General features: G+C 34.2%; 1 protein-coding gene and 1 pseudogene across 1 annotated transcript; one reads left to right on the forward strand and one right to left on the reverse strand.

The window, feature by feature from the left end:
* Positions 1 to 6707: 6707 nt before the first annotated feature.
* On the forward strand, positions 6708 to 11924 carry LOC120130303 (annotated as a pseudogene).
* On the reverse strand, positions 11545 to 14540 carry LOC120130302 (F-box/kelch-repeat protein At1g55270-like). Its single transcript, XM_039147551.1, has 3 exons — positions 14344 to 14540; positions 12134 to 13544; positions 11545 to 11749 (listed from the first exon to the last, which is right to left on the reverse strand). The coding sequence occupies exon 2, from the start codon at positions 13458 to 13460 to the stop codon at positions 12285 to 12287; it is 1176 nt and encodes a 391-aa protein (XP_039003482.1). The 5' UTR covers positions 13461 to 13544; positions 14344 to 14540; the 3' UTR covers positions 11545 to 11749; positions 12134 to 12284.
* Positions 14541 to 15966: the final 1426 nt, after the last annotated feature.

Here is a 15966-nt window from a genome sequence, read left to right on the forward strand (position 1 = left end):
AAAAAAAAATTAGTACCATAAAGACAGAATCATTAAAATTTAAAAAATATATAAAATAGAAAATAAAATTGAAGAACAAAAAAAATCGATGATGACAACCAATATCAAGATTAATACCGGAAAAAAAAAAAGAAAAACAATAAGATTTATGATATATGTGAATCATAATTTACGTGTTAAGTTGTAGTAAACTTTCATAATTTTTTGCAGTAATAAAGTCACAAATCAAAAAAAAATCATTTAATGGTTGGATTAATTGATACATGTTATCATAATTTAATTAAGTTTTTAGATTTAAATTTTTGAAAGTATAATAACATTAAATAATTTACGAAAGAATTTTCGTTTTAATTTAATCAATTAGATAAGATTAGGGTAAAGTATGCAAATAATCCCGACTATAAGATATTATTTTATTAAATCTCCCGATTATTAAAAATTAAAAAAATGATATTACGACCATAGAATGTTGCTTTGTTAAGTCTCTCGACTATTAAAAGTTACAAAATGATCACTCGACTATTCATTATGTTTCAAACTCGTCTTTTTCTATTAAAAAATTGGTAGTTGTCTAAGCCGAACGTTAACTTGATGATTGGAATATGATAGTCATTTAAGATTATGGGATCAGATTTTATCATATCACAATCAGCAGGTTAACGTTCAACTTAGAGTATCGTCATTTTTAACGAAAATGATGATTTTGGAACATAACGAATAGTTCGGTGATCATTTTGTAACTTTTATTTATTTCCGTAATATGTTTTTTGTCCATTCTTATAACACATATTTTTCTTCAAGATTAAATTTGATGTTTACTCTCTAAACCTAAATGATGCTTATTCAGATTATCTATACATACTTTCAACTTTTGAGTAGAATATTGACATGCGCTTAGGGATGCAATGGGTCGGGTCGGGTCGGTTTTTGGGCCACCCGACCCGACCCGAGAAGAAAGGGTTCTCCACCCGTGACCCGACCCACCCGACAAAATTAATGTTTCACCCGACCCGACCCGAATATATGACTTAGAAACCCGACCCGACCCGACCCGAAATAATAAAAAAAAATTAATTCAATGAAAACAGTGACTTAATTGAAAAAAATTATATATGGAGGGATATTATTGTAATTATCCCTAAATATTAAGATAAATTATATATTTTTCGGGTCGGGTCGGGTCGGATTTTTTTACCCTAAACCCGACCCGACCCGACCCGAACAATGCATTTAAAAAAAACCCGACCCGAACCCGAAATTTTTTTAAAAAAATCCGACCCGACCCGATCCGGGTCGGAACCCGTCGGATTCGGGTTGAGTTGCCATCCCTACATGCGCTCGTAATCATTAAAGATGTGTCATGATTAAATTATGATAATTTCATTTTATTTATATTTATTATTTCTCCGAGTCGTTCAATTAAGTTTTTAACTCTTACGTTGTATAATTTTTTTTGTTAATAGATAACAAAAAAATTATCACAAAAAACCCAGACTTATACTGCCCTAAATAGGGATAGACCCAGGCAAGGGCAGATAGGCACGATCGCGCCCCTAAAATATAATTTTTTTTTATATTTTAGATATTTTCGTCCCTTTAAATTTTATAAGTTTGTCTCCCCTTTAAATTTTATAAGCTCAACGTCTCTAACATAAAATTATGCATCTGTCTCTGATCCTAAAATTCTTCCAACCACCTTTTATGATTGTTGATAACTTTATCGATTAATAAAAATATTAAAAATTCAATTTATGAAATAAATATATAATTGTAAAAATAATAGTAACATATTTTATTGTTTCTACATTAAAGTGTATATATGGTGATGTCTCAGGTACGATAGTCTTAATATACAATTAGAGAAAGACACAACCGGAAATATTAAAAAAATATTATCATTTTTGGTAGGACCTTCCCTGTGATGTATATTAAGATTACCGTACAACATAACTACCATATATGGGGATGTCTCGGGTTTACCGAAAATATTAAAAAAATATTAACATTTCCGGTAAGATCTTTCTTTAACCGTATATTAAGACTGTCGTACAGTAGAACTACTCGTATATATAATTTTTTTTCAAAACCTATTTATTATTTTAACCACCACCGTCATTCTTTATCCCATCGTGTAATTAAGATTCTCTGATCGTTAGGGATGGCAACGAGGCGGTTTCAGGCCAGGGATTGGTCCCTCCGTCCCCGTCCCCGTTTAAAAAACCCATACCCGACTGCGCTTAAAAAACCAAGGGGATTTAAACGGGGATCCCCATCGGGTAATCGGGAAAACCGCGGGGAAACATGTATACCTGTTTAGTATAAACGGTTATTTAAACGGGTAATTTTCACCGCGGGGATAATCGAGGTGAAAATTACCCGTTTAAATAACCGTTTACCTTAGATGGTTATTTTTCACCGCGGGATCCTCTTTACCGTTTAAATTTCACACGATGACATAAGTTATTTAAAAAATAATGTCATTATCGGATCTAAACTTACTTGAAACGCCAAACACCACCAAATGCATCCAAAATATAAAAACAAAACAATTCAAATAGACAAATATAATGACAACGACTAATAATATAATGTTTCAACTTTCATAAACGAAATCTTAATCTCCTTTATATATATTTTTAATTTAAATTAAATTTATTAATATTATATATATATATATATATATATATATATATATATATATATAATTATTTTAATATTTATCAGGCCGAGTATTGGGCCGAGTATTCGGGTAATCGGGGCGGGGATTACCAAACCATCCCTGTCCCCATTTAAAAAATTCAGTTTTTCCCGTCCCCATTTATCATCCCTGAACCCGACCCGTTTAATTCGGTTTCGGTTTTCCCCGACGGGTTCGGTTTTTTTTGCCATCCCTACTAATCGTGCGTAGGGATGGACATGAGTTGGGTTGGATCGGGTTTTTGATCCACCCAACCCGACCCGAAAACAAGAAGTACTCCACCCGAGACCCAACCCGACCCGAACCTGACCCGATATATAACTTAAAAACTCGACTCGGAATAATAAAAATTTATTTTTATTCAATAAAAACAATGACTTAATTGAAAAAATAATATATAGAGGGATATTATTGTAATTATTCTTAAATATATAAGGTAAAATTATATTTTTTTTGGGTCGGATATTTTTTCACCCTAAACCTAAATCTAACCCGATCCGAACATCACATTTAAAAAAACTCAACCCACCTGACACAACACGAACCAAATTTGTTTTAAAAACATCTAACCCGATCGGTCGGGTATCATGCCCATCTCTAATCTTGCGTGAACTATTTGGGTTTGTCATATTCCCAACGGGAATAAGGAAAGTGGGATGTTCCCACACACAGTAAGTGACAAGTGGACATGTGTGATCAAACGCTGGGACCGTCACTTATTAATGGCTGGGATTTTTAAATAAATATTTATTTTCTTCTTATTTCTATTCTATTTTGAGGACGAAAATTAAAGTGTTGATCTTATAATTAAATGATTGAAAAAAAAAATTCAATGTCTGAAAAAAGACACGTGTAAGTGCTATACAATGGGAAACATAAAAATCTCTTTTTATATTAATTTTGGGTAAATTACAATACACTTCACTCAATTAATTAGATTATAAATAAGTTAAGATATTTTAAAAAGTTACAAATAAGTCAATTGATTATAATAAACATATCACTCTATTATTAAAAGTAAAACATATATTAATTTTTCAGATATAATCAAATCACCCAATTCTAACTAAGAAATAATGTTAATTACACACTTAATGAAGTAATAACAAATTTAATTGCAATCAATTAGAAGTGAACAAAATTCAACTCGATGTTAAAAAAGCTCAACTCGAATCATAATATCATAAACTCGATTCGACTAAAAATTTCAAATTCAAATCAAGTTATAAAACAAAATTCAAATAACTCAAATTTTTAATAAAGTAATGGATTGATTTTTAAATTCGAGTAAGTCTCTCAACTATAGATGATATATGTACATCACATATGAATATATAAGGATACTTATCATATATGATTATAGAGAACCATTTAAATTGGAATAAAATAATATCATAATATTACAAATATTAATAATTAAATTTAAACAAAAACTCAAATAACTCAAAATTTGAGTTATAAAATAAGACTTTACTCAATCTAATACTCACCCCTACAATCAATAATAGTATGACCAATTTATAATTTTTTAAAATATAATAACTTATTTATAATCTTACTATTAATTAATTGACATGTGGTGTAGTTATCCTTAGTGTCATATCTTCTTTTTCTAATTGAGGCTTTGGATTTTGATATTCATCGATGATGACAAAAACGTTGCGCTTTGTTTTCAGGGAACGACTGCTGACTACACAAATTTCAGTAACCAATGGATTTTTATTTGTGTGAATTCCCGAAACTGCCCCTTTCACTATTTTTCTTTTTGAACGCCACTTGTTTTCACCATTAAATTACGAAGAAATGAAAGATTTAGGCTGCTTTTGGTTTACGGAATGTAATATTATCAGTGGGAATAAAATATTACCAGAGAATAAGATTACTGGGAATGTTGTATTTTATGTTGGTTGGTTTAGCAAGAATGTAAGATTACCGTGTTTGGTTAAAAGAATAAAATATTACTATAATGTATATTTGACCAAATTGTCCTTATTATATATTTATTTTTTAATAAGTTGAAAAATATTTATATATTTTCTTTAAAAATTTAAATTCATAAAATTTATATAATTTTTTTACAAAATTAAAAATATAAAAATGGGTAATGAAAGGGTAAAATTTTATTTTAACCCTTGAACTTCATATAAAATTTTTATTATAGATTTTTTTTGAAATCTAAAATAGTTTAAGGATAAATTTGTAATTTAACCTTCGTAGAATTTTTTTTATTCAATGACAGAATAAGAATATTTTTTAAAGAAAAAAAATTAAGGGTATTTTAGTCCAAAATGCTAGTAATCCAACAATACCTAAGGAAAGGGAGGTAATGACATTCCCGATAATATACCCCCAAAAATCCACTATTAGTAATGTAAGATTACCGGGAATGACATTCTCAACCAACCAAACAGGAGAATGTGAATTTCATTCCCATGAGAATCTCATATTCCTCCAACCAAACACACCCTTAGGGTTAGTTTACTACTATTTTTTTAATGTTGAGGGTTCAAGCAAAAAAAAAACAAGACTTAAATATAAAATAAGTGCTTAAGTTATAACGTTTCTCCCAAATATGTGTCTAAATTATTTTTTGAATAATTTTGGTACCTAACGTTATTAACGTTAACACTTAGATGTCTGGACCGTCAATAACGTTAATTTCTTCCGTTAAGTGACACGTGTCACAATATGATGATTTTAAAATTTATTTTCAAAAAAATAAAATATTACTATATTGATAAACAAAATTATAATTCCTCCTAAATTAAAAAACCCCAAAATCCTTAAAATCCTAATATTAATTTGACATTGTTGCCCTTTTCGACCACAACCATCATCGTCGAATTAGGTCATGCCATCTTCCTAATCATACATTGTCGTAGTTACCGCTTATTGGCTATCAGAATCGTGTGGAATTGTAATTTTCATCCTAATCATACATGGGTTGAAATGAATGTTTTCAAAATTTTGGGGTTATTTCATTTTTGTGTTTTTTTATTAAATATATAATTTTAATTTTAAATAAAAAAAATTAAATTATAAGATTGCGACATGTGTTACTTAACAAAGGAAAGTAACACCATTGACGGCTTGAGCACTTAAAATGGTAACATTAGACACCGAGATCATTCAAAAAGTAGTTTAAACACCTATTTGTAGGGGTGTGCAAAAATACCCGGCCCGTCGACCCGTCGGCCCCGCGAACCCAAACTTAAAAAAATCGGATAATTTTCTAAAAAATACTCGACCGGGTCGGGTACCCGACCCGACATTTCTCGGGTCACAAAATTGAGTTTTCCGGGTACCCGGTTAGTTTTTTATACATATATATAAAATATAATGGATTATTTATATTATAGATTATTAGATTTTGTATTTTGAACTTTTAAATTTTATGTTCGGATGTTGGAGTATGTAATTTGAAGTTTAGAATATTTAAATTTGTGTATATTTTTTTAAATTAATAATTTGAAAATGAAAAAAAACTGGATACCGGGTATCCGCAACATCCGGGTCGAGATACGGGCCGAGAAATTATCGACCCGGATGTCGCGTGTACCTGAAAATCCGGGTACCTGGATTTGCACACCCCTACCTATTCGTGAAAAACACTAAAGTTTAGACATTTATTTCATATTTAAGCCTAAAAATGTTAATGATCTAGTATGATAAGATACTAGATCTCTTAAATATAGTCAAAAGTTTAGATTCGTGACATTTATGAATGAAATAAATTAGATTAGAAGAGTCATATTACCTATGCAGTATCTAATATGAATTAACTCATTCATAAATCATTTATAAATGGTTATACTAAAAAAATTCCAACGATAGGCCCATATCCGTCTTTTCATTAACCATATAATAATTAATTCAGCATTGTCCTAATAAATATATTATCAAACTTTCCACAAAATTACAATTATAAGGGTAAATCCGTCTTTTCCTATTAAAAACTTCATTTTCCAAATTTCCCCAATTATTCCTCCCTCCCTCTGTATATGAAACTACCCTTACCCAAAACTCTCGCTTCTTTAGAATTTCGGATACAAAGCTCTTAAGCATTCGAAACGCACGCCAATGGGAGCAACCAAGAGCATTTCCACCGCCATGGAAGCTAACCAAGCTAAACAAACCGTCGTCAACGGCAATTCATCTGGCGGCGATTCAATCCCCCACTCTAACGTCTCCGTTGATACCGCTCTTTCCTTTCCCCTCATGGCCACTCGCGTCATGTACGTACTTCCCCTGTTTCTTGTTTTCCCCCAAACTTACTCATTTCGAGTTCTTAGCTTGTTTTAGGGTTTAATTGTCATTTGAGAACTTCGGATCTTCTATAGTTGATTCGTTCTGTTTAAGCTTAAGTATCACTAGCTTAAACGCCTCAGAAATTCGAATTTATTCTGGTTTTGTGACGTTTTGCTCTGTTTGTACATCTTTTTCAGCGCGTTGTTCAAGGATATGTTTCCGAAATGGGCTGAGTTGAACGAGTCCTGCTTCTCCGTCGAAACTGTATCAGGCGGCATCACAAATCTATGTGAGCATTTTGCTTTTTGATGTTTGTTAGTATATTGTTTTTATGGAATCTTTTGCTCTATGTAGAGTAGCGAGTTAAGTTTATTAGTAGTATTTATATTTATCTGATCGGATTTTCATACTCAATTTACTGTTGTCGCGTTGTAAAATTGGAAAACCAAAAAAAATAAAAAAGAAAGGTCTGTATTCTCTGGCTGCAAAACCAGCGTTTGGTTGCCTTTTGTGTTTATTTTATTCATTTATATTTTCTGCTTCTGTTTGCTGCTTTTGGTTGATTTTGTGGCAGGTTATTCGCTAACCAATAACAATTTAATGCAGTGCTGAAGGTTTCTGTGAAGGAAGAAAATGAAGAAAATGTCTCTGTAACAGTTAGATTATGGACCTAATACAGATTATGTCATCAATCGGGAACGTGAGTTGCAGGTATTTTCCGATGCTTTTCGCTACTGTTTACAGTAGAAAACTTGCCTATGGGAGAATCGCAATTTTAATTGATGGATTTTGGTTTTTATGATATGAAGCGCTAAAACATTGCTTATAAATTAGCTCAAACCTTGTCAGTGTTATGCCTCCTGGTTCTGAATCTTCGGTGGAGTGTTTTGGTGGACTAAGCTTTAGTAACCTATTCTAGCCAATTTGTGATTTCTTTTGAAAAGTCTTGCTTACATGTATGTATTAGGGTCGGCCAAGGATATGCTAACAACTTCAAGTTCAAAGGGAATTGAAAAGATGGTTTTGTATGTCTTTTGGTGTTTTTCAAACTAAATTATTGCTAGTTATGATGGTTTATCCAGCATTATTTTTTATTCCATTAATACCTTTTTGTTTGTTGGCCTTCTCATTTCATTCTAAAATTGTATCTTTATATTGTGTTTAGGCAATCAAATACCTCTCGGCTGCAGGATTGGTGCCAAGCTGCTTGGTGTATTTGGAAATGGGATGGTACAATCTTTTATACATGCACGTACCTTAACTCCATCAGGTAAGCATGAGTGATCTACTCTGAGAGTTGGCCTTGCAGATGATGTTGTGTTCTTTACACATCAGTTATTTGGGAGGGTTTATGCCTGTGAGCATCTTAGTCTCATGTTCTATGCTGACAACATCAGTAATAAAGTTCTCTGCCTCTTGAACCTTTTATGGTCCAATTATTTCATGACCATCATCAATATTTGGCCTAGATGCTATAATTAATTAGTCGACAAGGCATTGGCTTCTGTGGCAACTAATTTCTACCATTAATAGTTAATACCGACAATTGTTCTTGTAATTAAACTGCAAGTTATTGTTGGACCTGCTAGCTTTGTACTAATATGCTTTTTCCCTGTTTTTCCCTTTGCCAGACATGAGAAAGCCAAAGCTGGCTTCTGAAATCGCTAAGCAACTTCGAAGGTTTCATCAAGTGGAAATTCCAGGTTCTAAAGAACCTCAACTATGGGTTGACCTCTTTAAGTTCTTTGAGAAAGGTTTGAGAACCAACTTCTTTTACGTGTTCTTTACATAAAAGAATGAGATGGGATGTCTTCGGTTGCAGTGGCTTCAATATTTTATCTTCTTTGTTTTGTTTATCTTCAACTTTTGGCTTTTCGGAGAGTATTGCATGTCTGGACTTTGGACTCATTACGTCTGCTTTTAACAATTGTCATTAGCAACTTCCGGGGTGGGAACATTGAGTTTTATTCTTAAGATTATTACCTAGCAGTATTAGATGTATATCTTACACCCGAGGCTTTCTTTTGCAGCATCTTCTCTCCAGTTTGAAGATACTGATAAACAGAAGATATATGAGACAATTTCGTTTCAGGAAGTGCACAAGGAAGCTACACAGCTGAAGGTAAGATCTCTTTTTATGTTATAGTTTATTCATCTGGTGCTGATGAAGGGAAGATGCTATGTATTTCTGATTATATGTTTTGATTCAACATGAAGAAGTTTATCCCTTGTTTATGAGAGTGTCTCTTAATGACGGACCAGGAATTGACAGGTCTTCTCCATTCTCCAGTGGTGTTTGCTCACAATGATTTACTCTCTGGAAATTTGATGCATAATGATGAACAAGGTATGTTTGAACTTGCAATTTTGAGTTTGTTCACTCTGCTAACCTGCCACCTTTCTTCTCATTCCATTGACACTCAAAGAACACCCATACATGCTATTCATGTGTAGGTTGTAATGTTGTATCTATTTACAGTAGACACATCTTGCATTCTACATGTGCTGGTCTCTCTCCCCTCTATCTCATAACACACCCAAACAGATGTTTGTGACACATCATGTGCACACCTTTGCACTCATATTTCAAGACAAGTCCAGTGTCCTTATCCCTAGCAAATTTCCATATGTTGATATTGGGTTTGGTTTTTGCTCTTTGTACAATCAATAGATAAGCATATACTGGTAGTGACAAGTGAAGCAACACTGCTGGTTAGGCATAATATTAAGTTGGTAGATCTGGCAATGTTAAGTTGTAAACGGGAAGGGTGGTTGGCATAGGCATAGATGTCAATATGGGTTCAGGGCAGTGTCTTTATCCAAAGGAATTTTTGGTTCCTGATATTGGGTTTGATATTCAAATTTATGTAATGGAACTGAACCAACACTGTTGCTTAGACATACGAAGAATAAGAATATCTCTAAACTATTGCATAGTATAGTTCTTAAAAACAAAATTCTATTGCATGTTGATTTAAGAATATTCCAATCTCAATATGAGATTTAGTAGGCATAGGCTGCTAGCAATGTGGTAAATCCTGCAAAAGTGTATTATGTTTTGCTAGATTTTTCGTAAAGATAAGGCATATGGATCATAAGGCATTTTCGAATCTTATTACTTGAAACTGCATCAGTTGGGTACTAGTCAGTATCCAAGAAATATCGTCAATATTATCATCTGATATGAATACAACCTCATAACAAGTTCACAGTAGAGTGTGGAATGACACTCATTCAAGGATGTACTATTTGACGATACGTTTTTCACCATGCTAGACTAGGGTTGTAAATGAGACGAGACAGATCGCGAGCTACTCGAGATCGACTCGGTCAAGGCTCGATAAATACTCAGAACGAATGGAATCGACTCGAGCTCGAGCTCGACTCGAATTTTTAACGAGCCGAAATGAACTACTTGATACTCGACTCGAAAAGCTCGTGAGCAGCTCGAAAATATAATATATTATTATATTAAGATTTATTTTTTTAAAAAATAAATTATTAATAATATTAACGTTTATGTGTTGATTTTAAAAAAAACACAGTAAGACTTTCATGTATTTAAGGTTCAGTTTCGAGTTTGAGTTTAAGGCTTCAATCTAGTTAAGTTTAAGATTTTTTTTTCATTTCGAGCATTTTCGAACTACTCACGAGCTTCAATTTAGGATTTCGAGTTCGAGTCGAGCTTAAAAATTTTAAGCTCGCGATTTTTCGAGTCGAGTCAAGCTCTATTTCAGAGTTTTCGAGCCGAGTCGAGCTCGAGTATTGTCGAGTCGAGCTCAGCAATACTCGAGCTCGACTCGGCTCGTTTACACCCCTGTGCTAAACTAATGGGAACAGGATGTCTCATGAAACCCATAACCGAAAGACAGAAGAATGCGATATTGTGTCGGTGCCTAACGGATGGAATTTAAGAATATATATATATATATATATATATATATATATATATTTTCCCGTTTACCTATAAATTGTTCCTGTTTTTTGTGTGCTGACTTAACTCTTGATTTTGTTAATGTCCAGAAAAGCTCTACTTCATAGACTTTGAGTATGGGTCTTACAATTACAGAGGCTTCGACATTGGGAATCACTTCAATGAATATGCAGGCTATGACTGTGATTATAGCTTGTAAGCTTCATCTATATCCTTTGCGTTGCGATTCTCTGTGCTTTCTCGTGCAACGACGATGAGTTCTTGAATGGATTGGCACCTACCTACTGATTATTCAACATGGTGTCGATGCAGGTATCCTAGTAAAGACGAACAATATCATTTTTTCAGGCATTACTTACAACCTGAAAAACCATACGAGGTATGTATATCTGATTGGTGCATTTTGGTTTGACAAAATTGCCCCATAAATCGAATATTGCCGTAAATCGATCTTGTTTACATATTCGCCTTTAAACAGGCTTTTGGACTAGGGGATATATTTAGATTTTAAATTTGTACTGTATGCTTTGTTTCTAGTTTGAAAAAATTTACAGTAAAGCTCCTTTATCAACCACAGGTATCAGAAAAAGATCTTGAAGCTCTCTATGTGGAGGCAAATACATTCATGTTAGCTTCACATTTACAATGGGCGTTATGGGCCTTAATCCAGGTATCTTCATTCCCCAACTATGCTTTTTCATGCCCCGGAAACCATCGCATCCATCCGAGTCATTTTCTTTCCTGCTTATCGTAGGCAAGGATGTCTCCGATCGATTTTGACTATATCGGGTATTTCTTGTCGCGGTACAACGAATACAGGAAGCAGAAGGAGACGATCGTCGCCCTTGCAAAATCTCACTTGTCAAGATCTGGAAAAGCGTAAGATTGTTAGTGTTTCATGAATAGCCGATTTCTAATTTTCTATATGGCTTAGCTCTGTATGTCTAGCATTTCGATTCCTTCCGTGTTAGTATTCTTGTAAAACATTTGAAAGAATAAATTGATTTCGGGTGAATGTCGTAAGATATATCCTTTTGTCTTCAATGATCTTGCCGGATGTCACTGTTGTTAACAGGATCGGATCAAGGTGTATGTTAGCCGGTAGTCGCCTCTATGTAACAGATGGTTAAACCGGCATGTAGTAATTTGATGAGGCGGGTAGAATTGAACAAGCAGTTTCAATTTTCTATATTAACAACTGTGTATCTAACAATCTAGCAAAAACAGAAATCATCATTAATACCAATTCATACCTAATGTATATCGAATCCGACGCTGAATGTTTTCAGTCACGAGAAAAGTAGTCCCGGCCAAGCTGTTGGCGCCTCAACCCTCATCATGTTCAATGGGTACCAAAAGGCTTGAACTACGGAGGAAGCCCTCTGCCGGAATAATTTACGGTTACTATGCTTGGAGAACCTGGCAGTGAACAATGTGGCTTTTCAGCCGGTTCCAGCCGGCAAGGCTAGACCAAAGATTTGTAACCAGGGTTTTGAATTGACCTTTCCCTGCTATAGTTTCCCATAAATGTTCAGCACCAGATCCTCTCAGATCGTTGGATTTTGAAATGTCGACCAGAGATATACTCATATTATTTCGAACGATGCAAAGTTTTCCATTAAGCGGAACAAGAGCTGCCGCCTCCAAAGCCCGAGAGCTGCCCAAGTGTATCCTACTGTCAATATGCTTACTCCAGGAATCGCTCATTTCATCATACACCCTCAGCTTGCAACCATCCTTGCAGTCCAAAGTGTAGAGGTTCCCGTTTAAGGAAGCACGCGGGTTCCACCAGCCTGCAACCATTCCATTAAAGAAAGGATACCAGCTGTCCGTTTCGGGACGGTAGACCTCACTCATCACTTGTCGGTGAGGCCCAAGTCCCTTCAAGAACCACTTCTCCTCGTATACAACCCCAATGAAAGGCACCATGGCTGTGCTCATATCTGAAATAAAAGACCATCTATTCTTGGCGGGATCATAAACTTCAGCCGATCTCAATGACCGATGCACCCCCTCGTTCTCTCCACCAGCAACATACAAGCGATTCTTTATAACACATGAACCGAAAAAATGTCTTCGACGGAGCATATCTGGGGCACGGTGCCATTTCTTTGTCCTGACACTGTAAAATATGACTCGTCGCATTGATCCCTTTAATGGATCTTTGCCACCAAACAAATAAAGGTGACAACCACCAAGGACGGCACATCCAAACCCAAGGGCTTCAGAATATTCCTTCGGGACTGGAGGGAGTGGCTGCCAGAGCTGGTATATGGGATCGAAGGCATGCCAAGAAATTTTTCCGTCTCGATCTCTCTTAATGATGTAAATCCATTCTTCTGTAATCCCAAGGCTCTTACGGAGTGAATAAAAGAAGTTACCTGATACAAGTCTATACCATCTTTTGCAGACCAAACGTAGCTTCCGATGCTCTACACGGGGAACCCTTATTAGGCAAGCGATAGCAAGATCATCGGGGAGTCCCGGGAGCAGAGGGGATTGGTAGCTGCTCATATCACCACGTGTTGCTTTGCTTCTTGTCGGATGGATGGATGGTTTTATACTGGGCTGGAGACACATCTTTGTACCAGGTACATATCATTTTGCTCCAGCAACAGTTTTGAGTCCAGCATCTAATCGGCATAAACAGGTCGTTGTATCAACCTGCCAAGAACATTTACAATTGATGAAGGATTATTATCATCCCTAAAACGAAACTTGTAAGATGCACTAGGCTGGTGTCCGTATCAACAAAACATGGGTACAAAACCACCAAGGTGCCAGTGATGTAATTCATTTCCAATGATAGAGAACGGGTCTAGCATGTAAAATCTGGCTAATAATGTTTGCATCTTTTATGTTAAACCTGAGCAGATATCGAACTTTGTTTTTTACCAGTACGATGAATCTGCATAAGACAACATCGAACCGTTTGGAACAAGGCTAAAACCGAGATTAAAACCAAAGACAATTGCACCAACATAAGATGTTGGTGGAAGTATCATGTCAAAGATGAGACAATTAACCACACACACAAGCTTCAACCCGTAAAAGAGAACCAGAAATCGATGGAATGCTCCGAACCACAATATACCAGTAGAAGAAAATGGATTTTCAACATCAAGGACACTAATGCACTTTCTAAACTAAAAGGAACCGATCATACATATAGCAACTCGGTCTATATCGCAATCATTTGAACCCGGAAAACCTCCTCTAGTAGGTCAACTCTTCGGCTTCGACATTCTAAGCCCTTAAAGGATTCAGAAAACCAACTTTAGGACATATCCATGAAGGATGTAAGTTCAAGGAAACATGTTTCTGAGTACATTTCTAATGTTATTACATTAATAATTTCAATAACATAACAATTCAGTCTAGAGCAGTTCAATTAATATGATTAAACCACTAAATGAAACCCCTTTTAACAGATAATATGATTGAACAAAAAGGAAGAACTTACCAATGGAGGATGAACCATTCTCTCCATGCTTTTAGCTAAACACCAAACCCAGAACACAATCTACTAGGAAGATTCAAGCCCCTATCTCACAATCATCACCATGAATTTTCCATTTTCTTTAGAAGCGCAATCTATGTGATTAGTGTTGAACCAAAAAAAAAATGAAATTGAAAAAGTACCTAAAACTTAAGGATCACACACCACAAAAATCTCAAACCCAAAACTTTGTTTTACCAGATAATCTGCAAACCCCATGTGTAAAATCAAAAACCCACATTCAAAACCCCCATGGTCTCAAAAGGGAGAAAACAGAAACCCCAAAATCTCATCTTTTTCTCGCATGAAGAACTAAAAACTTCCAATGAGAGACAGAAAAGAGAGCACTGAAACAAGAGATAGAGTGCCAATAAATTGTTTGGGTGGAGTTGAGGGCCCATCTATCTACCTTCAATGGCACAGCCTACAAGAATTTATTCAACGAAGGAAAAGAGAAAGGGCAAAAGAAGGAAAGAAAAGCAAAGCTAAAAAACATCAAGAGGAGAGAAATATGAGCCCTTCCATGATTACTCTTTTGGTGATTGGAAGAGAAAGAAATTGTGAACAGCCAATCACAAATAGTGGAAATAGCTGTTTGACTGTCATTCAAGTATGAACAGGTGGACAAAGATTTTTGTCAAATTTTATTAGGTAAACTACGCATTTAATATCTAAACTATCATTTTTTGTCTATTTTAGTACCTAATTTTTTTTAAATCATGCCTAATGTTTAGTTTTCATTTTATTTTAGTATCCGGCCTTTAAAACATTAACGTGTTTAGTACCTACAGTTTTGGTCCGTTTTAGTATATAAACTTTTAATCTTTTCAAAACTTAATGTTAAATTTCAAACGGATACTATAATGAAACAAAAACTAAATTTTTAACGGTGGTACTAAAATAAAATAAAACTAAATTTTAAGGATGATTTTGAAAAAATAAAAGTTTTGATACTAAAATTGATAATTTAATTACTAAACACATAATTTTTCATTTTTTTAACTTTTAGTTTTTTCTTCAGAGAACTGGAAAACACTCAAAACCAGAATCAATGAACTGTGGGTCTCCACAACTCCAACAATTGGGGTTTCTTTTCTTCCATTTTTATTTGGTTTAAATGTATGTATGGTCCCTGTACTATTCCAAAATTTAAAATTTAGTTTATATACTTTTTTTTTGTAAAATCAAGTTTTTATATTATTTAGCGTAATAAAAAAATTATCCAACGTTTACACAAACAATCACTCTGCCCCTATCCTTTTTCAAAGCATTTTAGTCTCAACGTTTTTACAACAAAATGTCCTCTAAGTGGAAGAAAATTGTTAGTTTACTAATAGTTAATGCTTCCTATTAACGTGGCAGATTCACGTGTAATGTCATGTCATCAAAAATATTTTTAAATATATTTTTATAAGTGTATATGTATTTAATTATGATTATAGTTTACTCTAAAAATAAATTTTACCAAAATGACATGGACTTACCATGTCCGTATGAAACATTGATAGTTAGTTAACTAACAATTTTTACCTAATCAGAAGAAAATATTTTTGGGGAAGGTTCTCGTGAAATTCATCTAAATAAGGG

The sequence above is a fragment of the Hibiscus syriacus genome, unplaced genomic scaffold, assembly GCF_006381635.1.
Source record: "Hibiscus syriacus cultivar Baekdansim isolate YM2019G1 unplaced genomic scaffold, ASM638163v2 tig00110540_pilon, whole genome shotgun sequence".
Taxonomy (NCBI): Eukaryota; Viridiplantae; Streptophyta; class Magnoliopsida; order Malvales; family Malvaceae; genus Hibiscus; species Hibiscus syriacus.